General features: G+C 40.0%; 2 protein-coding genes across 2 annotated transcripts in view; one reads left to right on the forward strand and one right to left on the reverse strand.

Annotated features, from left to right (window-relative positions):
* Positions 1-332: 332 nt before the first annotated feature.
* Positions 333-10637, forward strand: atp6v1e1a (ATPase H+ transporting V1 subunit E1a). The gene is made up of 9 exons (XM_056281591.1): positions 333-508; positions 1236-1301; positions 1412-1521; positions 2326-2392; positions 5307-5396; positions 5507-5575; positions 5703-5797; positions 9190-9277; positions 9977-10637. Exons 1-9 carry the CDS (start codon positions 476-478, stop codon positions 10037-10039), a joined length of 681 nt encoding a protein of 226 aa, XP_056137566.1. The 5' UTR covers positions 333-475; the 3' UTR covers positions 10040-10637.
* A 1029-nt stretch (positions 10638-11666) lies between these two features.
* The window catches only part of slc25a18 (solute carrier family 25 member 18), a 14520-nt gene continuing 14038 nt past the window's right edge, over positions 11667-12148 (reverse strand). The window contains exon 9 of the mRNA XM_056282026.1: positions 11667-12148. This exon is cut by the window's right edge and continues 335 nt beyond it. The gene's annotated coding sequence lies outside the window, so the exon portion shown is untranslated.

Below are 12148 nucleotides of genomic sequence, written 5' to 3' on the forward strand. Positions count from 1 at the left end.
ACTACCACCCAGCGCCTGTCTTAACTCCTGCCTGAACTCCACACAACAGTCGTCCTTCTTCATAGAGGTTCCATGAGCAAACAGTGAGAAAACAGACGCAATTCAAACTTAAGAGATTTTCCACAAAGGAGCTTTACAGATCAATATTGCAAGGAAATATTCAGATTTTTACGCATACGCAGATTTTTACGCATACACAGCACAGCGTTGTTCAATAGAAGTTCTTAATTATGGATCGAGCATTTACTTTTATCGGCCCACACGTCCAGGAGGAGGCGCTAATATACCCAAAAGCTATTTGACAACCGCCATAATACGTAAGAAGAAGAAAAAGAAGAGGCATCAACCCTTCTCACTTCAGGGAAAGGAGAAGCCTCTCGAGTCATTTTGTTGGAACTGCTTAATAAACCCTCTTGGTAAATTAAGTTATTTTGTATAGATTTGTTAAATTTAGAGAAACGAAACATCGTCAGCCATGGCGCTCAGTGATGCCCAAGTACAGAAACAGGTAAAGTTAATCCAGCATGCTTTCCTACTGAAGTTAGTTTGCCGACTTTTTTTTTTGATAGAAACAAGTTTAACTACATTTAACTTGATAACGAACTATCGCTGATGCTTGAGATTATGTTTACTTCCTAGAAAACCCAGCGAGACGTCGCTTTAACCAACATAGCAAAGTTAAATATTCTAAAGTACTATATGTTACGTGTCAAAGTCATTATTGACAGACCTAACATAACCAGGATAGAAGCTAGCAGGCTAGTTTCTGTCATGTTTTCAGAGCACATCATATCAGTGTTTCTACAGTTGATCAGTAACTTTTTTTGTATCGATTCCAAACTGCTGGTAAAGCTACCGTGCAGAGCTGATATTTGCTAGCTTTGCTTGATGTTATGGGTACAAATAGGTACATCATGTAGCTCGTATAATGGTTTAGTAAAAAACGTACATGTTAATGGGTAGTCATAGTCACAAAGTAATTTGTGATTAACATGGTTGTCTTATCAAGCAAAAGTTAGCAAAGAAACCTTAAGCAATTACGTTAAAGGATAGAAATTCCAGAAGCTTAGTTTCAGTCAGGTTTTTCAGATCACATCACATCAGTTTCCACAGATGCAGCATTTTCCTGAATTCAATTTTCCATTTGAATTACATTATACAATTAGAATAAACTAGATCTGATAAGTCTGTTGAATTGGTCTAACCCTTGTGCCTTAAATATTTCCCTTTGGCAGATCAACCACATGATGGCCTTCATTGAGCAGGAGGCCAATGAGAAAGCAGAGGAAATCGATGCAAAGGCAACTAATCAATATCTATCCCGCTTATGTATAAGTCATACAAGTAATACAGTAATAGCCTGATGCCCACTGAGAGGTCATACGCTCTGTTGTCACCCACCCATTTGCAGGCTGAGGAAGAGTTCAACATTGAGAAAGGTCGACTGGTTCAGACTCAGCGTGTGAAGATCATGGAATATTATGAAAAAAAAGAAAAGCAGATTGAACAGCATAAGAAAATGTGAGTTGGTCATTTAGTGCTGGGGGGCGGTGAGATCAAGTTGTTGGTGAAATTGGCACATGGTATACAGATTACATAAACTTTATAAAGAAACGTGGAGAGAGAAAAAGGTGAAGTTAATGAAAATCACTTCCTCTTTGTCAGTCTTGTCCACTTAAATATAAATATAAAGAGACATTTTACAAGAGTCACAGTTAAAATTTTGCAACTACAATGCAAGGGTTTGGTATTGTTAAAAATGTATTGATCTCTGTACTGGTACCGGTGCTTCTTATTGGTGCCAGTGCTTGACAATACTGCTTAATGGTGCTTTTTATTTGTTATGATGTCAAAAACATTTGTTATTGCTCTTAATCGCCAAATATCAACAACACCATCTTATTTGAATGTTTTTATTGTTTGTAACAATCAGACATCAACATAAAATAACAGCAGCATACTGAATAATGTACTGGAATATGAACAGTAACCAACAGCTTTGAAGAATTGCAGTTGACACAGCCTTTTAACAATTTTCTCTAGGATATCAGCATATCATCCATCTCTGGTGGAATGTGTGACCTCTCTTGGCTGATTGTATCGCCAGCTGTGAAAAATTATATATGTATGTTTATGTGTCCTGTGGAAACGACAAGAAGTACTGCTAGTAAACTCCTAATCGGTCTGGCCATTACCTCCCACTTTGGTACCGGTTCCTTAAAAAAAAGTATCTTTACTCAGTGCCCATTTCATTGTATATCTTATGACAATAAAGTTGACTTGACTACCCCTGACCATGACCTTTCTTTCTCTTCCTCCTCACAGTAAGATGTCTAACCTGATGAATCAAGCGAGGCTGAAGGTGCTGAAGGCTCGTGATGACATGATTGTGGTAAGAGGTTTTTTTCTCCCCATGTGTATACTGAACATGTACATGTTTGTATTTTTCCTTGTCGAATATGTAAATTGTACCAGTGTATATGTGCTATACATTTTTTTTTGTATAAGTGAACAGGTTTGCACTCAGGTAAGTGTGTACTGTTTATTTAATTTATTTATATCATGTACTATGTGTGTCATTATGTATGTATTTCACATGTGTGCATGTGTCATGGGTGCATGTGTCTAGTCCAAAATGAGATTTTAAAGATAGAAAAAAAAATAGGACAAATAAATGGGACTCAAAGAGGCAAAAATAAACATGACATAACTCTGTTAGAAGAGTTCATTTCATGATTGTCCTCCTATCCGTAGGTGGAGTAAAAAGCCCTAATAGCCATTAGCATGCACACACCTAAACATAAAATTTGGTGCATGCACATTTATATAAAGTGTAATATGGCAGCCTTTTGATGGAGAATCATTCCCAATGTGAATTTTTACCATTTGAAATGCCAGATAGTTTTTATACTAAACTTCTCTGGGGTTGTAGTATGAATCGCAGTTCATAGACATAAATCTTTTGGTACATTATTTTGTTTAAAAGTACAAACCCCAATTCCAATGAAGTTGGGACGTTGTGTAAAACGTGAATAAAAACGGAATACAATGATTTGCAAATCCTTTTCGACCTATATTCAATTGAATACACTACAAAGACAAAATATTTAATGTTCAAACTGATAAACTTTATTGTTTTTTGCAAATATTCACTCATTTTGAATTTGATGCCTGCAACACATTCCAAAGAAGCTGGGACAGGGGCAACAAAAGACTGGGAAAGTTGAGGAATGCTCAAAAAAACACCTGTTTGGAACATTCCACAGGTGAGCAGGTTAATTGGAAACAGGTGAGAGTCATGATTGGGTATAAAAGGAGCATCCTCGAATGGCTCAGTCGTTCACAAGCAAGGATGGGGCGAGGTTCACCACTTTGTGAACAACTGCATGAGCAAATAGTCCAACAGTTTAAGAACGTTTCTCAACGTACAATTGCAAGGAATTTAGGGATTTCATCATCTACAGTCCATAATATCATCAAAAGATTCAGAGAATCCGGAGAAATCTCGCGGCAAGGCTGAAAACCAACATTGAATGCCCGTGACCTTCGATCCCTCAGGCGGCACTGCATTAAAAACCGACATCATTCTGTAAAGGATATTACCACGTGGGCTCCGGAACACTTCGGAAAACCATTGTCAGTTAACACAGTTCGTCACTACATCTACAAGTGCAAGTTAAAACTCTACCATGCAAAGTGAAAGCCATATATCAACAACACCCAGAAACGCCACTGGCTTCTCTGGGCCCGAGCTCATCTGAGATGGACTGTTTTTGGAAATCATGGATGTCGTGTCCTCCGGGCTAAAGAGGAAAAGGACCATCCAGAGTGTTATCAGCGCAAAGTTCAAAAGCCAGCATCTGTGATGGTATGGGGGTGTGTTAGTGCCCATGGCATGGGTAAGTTGCACATCTGTGAAGGCACCATTAATGCTGAAAGGTACATACAGGTTTTGGATCAACATATGCTGCCATCCAAGCGACGTCTTTTTCAGGGATGTCCCTGCTTATTTCAGCAAGACAATGCCAAGCCATATTCTGCACGCGTTACAACAGCGTGGCTTCCTAGTAAAAGAGTGCGGGTACTAGACTGGCCTGCCTGCAGTCCAGACCTGTCTCCCATTGAAAATGTGTGGCGCATTATGAAGCGCAAAATACGACAATGGAGACCCCGGACTGTTGAGCACTGAAGTCGTACATCAAGCAAGAATGGGAAAGAATTCCACCTACAAAGCTTCAGCAATTAGGGTCCTCAGTTCCCAAATGCTTATTGAGTGTTGTTAAAAGGAAAGGTGATGTAACACAGTGGTAAACATGCCCCTGTCCCAGCTTTTTTGGAACGTGTTGCAGGCATCAAATTCAAACTGAGTGAATATTTACAAAAAAACAATAAAGTTTATCAGTTTGAACATTAAATATCTTGTCTTTGTAGTGTATTCAGTTGAATATAGGTCGAAAAGGATTTGCAAATCATTGTATTCTGTTTTTATTAACGTTTTACACAACATCCCAACTTCATTGGAATTGGGGTTTGTACTTGGGAAAAAGTAGAGGGGTTTAGCATGAGATGATAATGCTAAAGTTTTGCTAAGTTTTAATGTAATTTTTCTTAAGTGCAGTAGTTGGTTTGTAGGCCGGGGATTTTGTATAATAAGATGAACATAATTTATTTGATCCATTTAATACAAATGACCCTATAATTAGAAAATATATTGGTTAGGAAAATAATGCTGCCTCTTGTTATTCAAATATTTCAGCTTTAAGAATCACAATTAATGATTTCTGATTACCCTCTGCAGCTCTAGTTGTCTCATGGTGCTGATGAATAAGGAGCTCGTAGGTTGAACCAGGTTGAGAGTACCAAATATTAAGTGCTTGCCAGTGGCCAGGTATATGGGCAGTGTGTCTGATTCCCTGTGATCCAGCACCTTGCTTGCTTTAGTTTGCTGAATAGCCCTGCCATACAATTTGAATGGGATCCTTTTTAAGTGGCAGGTTGGACAAGGTGCGTATTGAGTTTTGTTGGCATGTAGTGGAGTTTGAGCAAGGGAGAGGGCAGTTACTGAATGTGAAGCATGTATGACCTGTTCACAATACTACATATGCATTTCATGTAGGACTTGCTGAAATGAATTCACTTTTTATGTGTATATGAACCTTCAGCATCTCAGTAATTGATTTGCAAGGTGATACAAGCTGGGTATCCTTGTGAACATGACATTTAGGTGAACTCAAACATTCAGTCGATCAGTCACATTGTAGCATGTTGTTGCTCTCTCTCCCTGTTGTTTTCTTTGTGTGTTGCAGGATCTGTTAAATGAGGCCCGTAAGAGACTTGCAGAAATTGCCAAAGACCCAGCTAGTTACTCCACCTTGTTGGAGGGTCTCGTGTTACAGGTAAACCTTTCCAACTGCTCTCAGGAACAATACAGTAGAAGGACAATACAGTAGGCGTAAAACTAAATACAGGGTCAAACTTTTGGTCTTCATAATTTTCTACTTTTCAGGGGTTCTATCAGTTACTGGAGCCTAAAGTGATAATTCGCTGCAGACAGCAAGATGTAGAGATGGTGCAGGTGAGAGTCAAGCTTAACAAATACACATGAAATGTGTGTACTGTAACTCTTAACTGGTAATTGTTAAAATATGTGTGAGAGGTTGTTAGTGATTATTGGTACTGGAAGACTTCTATTTTTTTGACAGGCTGCAGTTGATAAAAACATTCCCATTTACAAAGACACTGTGAAGAGCAACATAAATGTCAGAATCGACCAGCAGCGGTTTCTTTCAGCAGACATGTAAGATGATGAAACCACATTTCAACACGTTACAGTATTGAATGTACTCTCATAAGGTGATGTATATCTGTGGCTTTCAAAAATATTCAACATACCCCCCATTCATTATGTCATGTTTTGCTGTGCTGCAAAGTCAAATTGCAATACATTTAAATGGGATTTTTTTGTCTTTAAAGAAGGGATCCTCCATAATTTCACAAAGAAAAACAAAATGTATATTTCTACAGAATTCTACTTAAATTAAAAATCTGAAATGAATTAATGAGTTTCTTAAAGTCCCCCAGTCAACTCACATCAGGCAGTTTTATGTCCTTTTGTAGTGAGTTCCAGGCAGAAGGTGCAGAGTAAGAAAATAACTTTTTGCCAAGCTCAGTACAGACTGTGGGGGCCGACAACACCAAATAGCCCTGAGATCATAGCTGATAGCTGCGGAGATTATGGGAGATGAAAAAAACATAGATGAGAAGGCAGCAAACCAAGGATGGACTTAAAAATAAATGTATACCAATCAATGGATCTACGCATGGTGAGAGAAAACCAGTTGGCCAAGGAATACAGAGTACAGTGATGGGATGGGGGCTTATACCCAGTGATGAATCTGAGAGCTCTGTGGTAAGCAGTTTTGAGTGGCTGTTGCAGCTAGAAAAGCGCTATAAAAATGCAGCTTGATTGATTGATTGATTAAGCAGTAGCCAACATATGAAGACAATGAGCAGGGACATTCATATGGAGCACATCACCGTAATCAAGCAGGGGCAGGAAAGTTGCAGCAATTAGTATTTTCCTAGATTTGAATGAGAAACAATTTATCTCTAAATGATGATACAGAGGTACTTGTAACTAGACACAAGAACAACTGCAGTGCCTTGAGCAGAGGTCACACTAGAAAATATAGACGGCAACTTCTCGGCATTTGTAAACATCATCATTTTGGTTGTCATTCAACACCAATTTGAGTTGATACAGGTGTGACTGAATGATGTTTAAAGCAGTTTGCAGTGACTAGGGCTTACAGCAATATACTGTCATTGGCATAGAAATGCAGCGAGACATTAGGTAAATGCAGGCCTAGGTCATTTATAGCTTGTGAATAGTGTTGGCCCAAAAATCGAACTTTGAGGCACACCCTTGTTGACACCAAGCATACATGAAAACAAACCCTAATATTTTACACATTGATTTTGTCCATTCAGTTAGTTTTCAAGATAATATGGTCCACAGTATCAAAAGCCTTAGAAAGATGAATGAAAAGAACAGCACAATGCTTCTTAAGAGTCCAGGGCTTCCATACTGTCATTCACAACTTTTGTTGCTGCAGTGGCTGTACTGTGCTGCTTTCTGAATCCAGATGGGGGGCTGGTAGAATATCATTGGTGCATAGAAATTCCTTAAGATGGTTATTTACCAGTTTTTCCAGAACCTTCGCTAAAGCAGATAAATTGGAAACAGGTCTATAATTGTTCTGCACTAAGGGGTCCCCTCCTTTTAACAGAGGGAGCACATGTGCAGTTTCGCCAAACTGATGGAGTATTACTTGTCTCCAAAGTAAGGTTAAAAATGTGGGTATTTGTTAAATTAAAGTTGCAATGAGGCAAAAAGCAGAAGAAGGTTAGACAAAATGGCAAAGCTTTGAACCTTCCTAGTAACACCATTTCAACAAAATGGACAAAATATGGCATGACTCAGACACTACCAAGATCAGGCCATCCTACCATACTCAGAAATCTAATGTTTGGCAATTTTTGAAAAAGATGAAAGCCCCTAAGTAATATTTTTGACAAGAAGTGTATCAGCCCTGTGATGGCCTGGTGGCCTGTCCAGGGTGTCTCCCTGCCTGCCGCCCGGTGACTGCTGGGATAGGCCCCAGCATCCCCGCGACCCTGACAGCAGGATAAGCGCTTTGGATAATGGATGGATGGTGACCAAGAGACCAGCTGTGTTCACACCAAAGGCGAAGCAATTTTTTCGCGCGATGAGATTACATGTAAAGTCAATGCAAAGATGCGAATAGACGCGTATTCGCGCCGGGCGACGCGAATGGCGCGCGCGAGTTGAAGGGGGAAAAAAAGTTTGTTTTTTTCACGCGAGTTGAAAATATTCAACTTGAGCGAGAAATTCGTGTGACGCTGTGTCGCTAAAGCCTGTCAGCGTTGACATTCTCCTGACGTCCTGGCGTCCTGTTCAGTCAGAAAATGGAGGACAAGCTGATCGTCGCGGGTTCGCGTACTCGATCCTGCGGCCAAACTAGCGCGAGTAACGCGCATAAAAACAACGATCAAACTTGCGCACGTAAAGCGAGGCGAAAATCCGCTTCGCGTTTGGTGGGAACACAACAGAGCTGCAGTTTATTGGCTGAAATGGAAGAAACTGTCCAGACATTAATAGTGTAACGTGCATGGATAAGTAGACACGTTGGTCCTTGACTAACGGGTCGGACCCTTTTTTTGATACGGGTTCGCGTCCCGGCCGCGGCAGTTCCTGTGGTTGCCCCCCCCCCCCGAATTCGCTACAATAATCACTTCAGTGCGTCAAAGATTTGATGTCTTTGAGAAATTGGCTAAAAGGAAGCCACTTCTGAAAAAGACTTATTTTGGGATTGCTTAGAAGCCATGTGACAAAAACAGACCTTCTAGAGGAAAATGTTGTGACCTGATGAGACTAGAGCTGTTTGGCCTGAAAGCAAAGTACTGTTTGGCACAAACTAAACACAGCCCAACACCCAGAAAGCACCATCTCTATTGTCGAGCATGGTGGTTGCAGCCTCACGCTAATGGGTTGCTTTTCAGCAGGAGGGACTGGAAAACTTGTTGCCATTGATGGATGTAGATTAATAAAGGCAAATTCTTAAGGAGAACCTATTTCAATGAGCAAGAGGCAAAGTTAAGGTAAAGGTTAAAGGCAAAGATTCACAGGACAATGGCCCAAAGCCCACAGCAAAACCTCCTAAGGAATGGCTTAAAAAAAGAAGGTTGATATTCTTTCTGTAAGGGCCCAGCCAAAACCCAGATTTAAATCCAATTGGAAAATCAGCAGTACAGTTTGGCCTGAATATTGCTGTCCATGGACGCTTTCCATACAGTTTGGCAGAGGTAGAATAGATTTGCATGGAAGAATGGGCAAAAATTCCAAAAGCTAACTGTGCAAAGCTCATACAATCATACCTGAGAAGAATCTTAACTGTAATTGTTGCCAATGGCCTATATAGAAGTTAGATTGCTTCATAAATGTGTTATTGTGTTAGTGAAGGGAGAAAAATATGTTTCAATGCTTGTTCAATGCAAGCAGCAAAGCTACCATGTATGTTTATGGCGTACATAAGATATTTCAATATGTGTAAAAGTGGACGAGGGTGAATACTTAATGAAGGACAATGTATGAAATGTTTTCAACAGCTGCGGAGGAATTGAATTATATAATGACAATGGGAAGATCAAGGTTTCCAACACCCTGGAGAGCAGACTGGACCTCATGGCACAGCAGGTAGAAAAATGGTCAAATTTACTTAAGAATTAAGTGGTGTCACTCCATAGCCTTCACTGATTCTGACATATATAAACTTGTAACTTCAGCTGTTGGTTGTTTGAAGAATGAGGAGCCTTAAACCTGAATATGAGCCTGAACATGTAACTCTTCTACATCAAACCATGTGCATGTGTTAGCAGAGCTCTGCTGTCTACAGTGTCACTTGCAGACATCATTTCTTCATTTTCACAAAGGAGACTAGCTTTCCCTAAGACTGACATGTTCGCCACTATTTTGATTTAGTGTCAGCAAATTAGAGCACCTTTTGTTTATCTTCTTTGTTTAGCACTTTAGGATTTTTTTTAAATACTTAGCATCAGAACCAGCGCAGAACTCTTAAGAATCTCAGGGCTAACGACTTTCTGTGGTTCTGATATGTAATTGATATTAAAAAGATGAAAGTGTGGTCTCATGAGAGGCAAAGTCTTGCATGTCAAAGACTCGAAAGCAAAATAATTTAGAGGACACTCATCAGGAAATTTCAATGGGACTATTTAGGGAGATCTACACAACACCTGACTCATTCCTGTAAATTAGCCACAAGGATATGTTTTTGTTAAGAATATTTTTGTTAAAGATTATTTAGGAACAAGAGACTCTAGTGTATGTGTTGTTTACTGATTAGTATTTGCCTGTTTTTTGTCTTGTTTGTTACAGATGATGCCTGAAATAAGAGTGGCTTTATTCGGTGCAAACCCCAATCGCAAATTCACAGACTAATGTTGGATTCTGTGGGAATAATTGACACTGGCAGAATACTCGAGGTGACCACAGGCCGTGGGATCCATGGCTGAATCGCTGTAGTGTGTAAATGCCTGAAGAATTACCTTAAATGTTCAGATATTTGTTCATGCATTTTTGTACTTACAGATTGAATGCTACTCAGCAAGGGTATCGTTGCTTACATTAAAGTGCCTTTCAGTTTATTATAACCTAGCTCAGGTTCTGGCTCAAGACCAGAAACTTCCTACTTGCAGTGTGATTGTAAATATGCATTCTGCAGTTGTTTGGGATAACCTCAGTCACTTTAGACCTGAAATGTATTGTCCTTTGCTACTTGAATCAACGTAGGTTAGCAAGGGTATATACAGCCCCTCTATAAGTTCTTTTTTATACGTCTTTAGAAGACTACTGCCCCTCGCCATTTTGATTTTCTGGTGTTTTACCACCTATATTGGTTTATTTTTGTAAGATATTCTATGTGTGTGTGTGGGAGGGGTCTATATTTGTCTGTAAGACAGTTTGAAAAGAGAATTAATATTCTCAATTGTTTTCAAGCACTTGACATTCATTGCAGCATAATAAAAATGGATATGCAACAGAGAAGCTTTTATATATGTGATATATTTTATTTACAACAACATGTAAACAAATCATTTATCCTCTTCAAACTATGTTCTGTCTACAGCATGGGGAAAATGTAGTAGCCAAGTTATTTGTAGCCTCATAAATGAGCCTAAAATTAGAAATGTAAAAAAAAAAGGTTTTACTGCCACCCAGTGGACTGAAGTAATTGCAAACACTTGGCAAGGCAAGACAAGTGTCGGTAGCTGCAGTCAAACATGGCGCTGAAGCATGGGTGTGTCGGCACAAGTGGACGTGTCGACACAAATGGCGGAGAGGGGGCGGGGCTGGAGTGTGGGCGTGTCAACACAAGTAGACGGGTGGTTAAGGTTTAGGGTTAAAGAGTTGGGACGCCCACGCTCCAGCGCCATGTTTGTTTGCAGCTACCCATTACTGGGGTGGTTAAGGATGGGTGTCCGCACAGCCACCCTGCGCCATGGTTGTCTGCAGCTACCCATTACTCAGGCAAGACGCCATATTTGCTCCATGGGTGTTTTCAATTATCAGTCTCCTCGTCACTATCTTTGACACAAGTACCATAAAAGAATATTTCAACAGCTAAACACCACCAAACTGATTGGAGACCTTACACACAGTTTTTCATGTTTTAGGGCCAGAGACTGTCAACAAATATAAGGCTTTATTGCATTTTTAATTGTGCGCACGTTTTAAAAGAAACTTAAAAAAAACACACAAACTAAGCAAGTAAATACAGCTCTAGGTGTTTGCAAGGATTGAGTTCAAGCCCTTTCGAGCCGCGGAGAAGAGGAAGTCAAGGCCACGAGCGAGTAGCCCAGTCTAACCTGTGGCCTATACACTGTCAGAGAGCTGTTTGTTAGGATAAACAGTAGAGAGAGACAAGGATTAAAGCATTACTAGCAGATTAACAAAAGACCTTAGAATTACTGGCAGGCAGCACCTCACACTCCCAACGCAGGAATCCAAGATTACAACTCTGAACTTGGCGGCTGGAGGAGGTGGAATGTACTATGGTGGAGGCAAACAGGGGGGGGGGGGTGCCTCATTTTCAGTTGGAATTTAGAGGGCTTGGCATTTTTAAATTCAAGCCAAATTCTCAGTTCTCAGTTCAAATTCTCAGACACGGCATTGAGTGAACTGTTGCACAATATTTATAATGAGTTTTTGATCTCGATGGAGAGGGGAATTGATCACTCGGGAGTGATTGACGTACAGTTCCATTGTCAAAATATCAGACATACAGTATGACTGCTTGGCAGTTTATCAAACAGCTTGCGGCAGTTCATAACAGCCGGGACAGAAAAATCTCACGGGTCAAAAGAAAAGCCCTGGACATCCTGTTGCAAGCAGCTGGGATAAAACCCAGACAACCTAGGACATACAACTTCAGGTTAGTCTCACACACATGGACAGGACCCTGATTAAGCTATTGAACCACGCTGACATCATTTAGAAATTTAGATATAACAGTGATTAGTGCACCGTTGGTCCAAATATTAGTTTCTT

The sequence above is a fragment of the Lampris incognitus genome, chromosome 6 (assembly GCF_029633865.1).
Source record: "Lampris incognitus isolate fLamInc1 chromosome 6, fLamInc1.hap2, whole genome shotgun sequence".
Taxonomy (NCBI): Eukaryota; Metazoa; Chordata; class Actinopteri; order Lampriformes; family Lampridae; genus Lampris; species Lampris incognitus.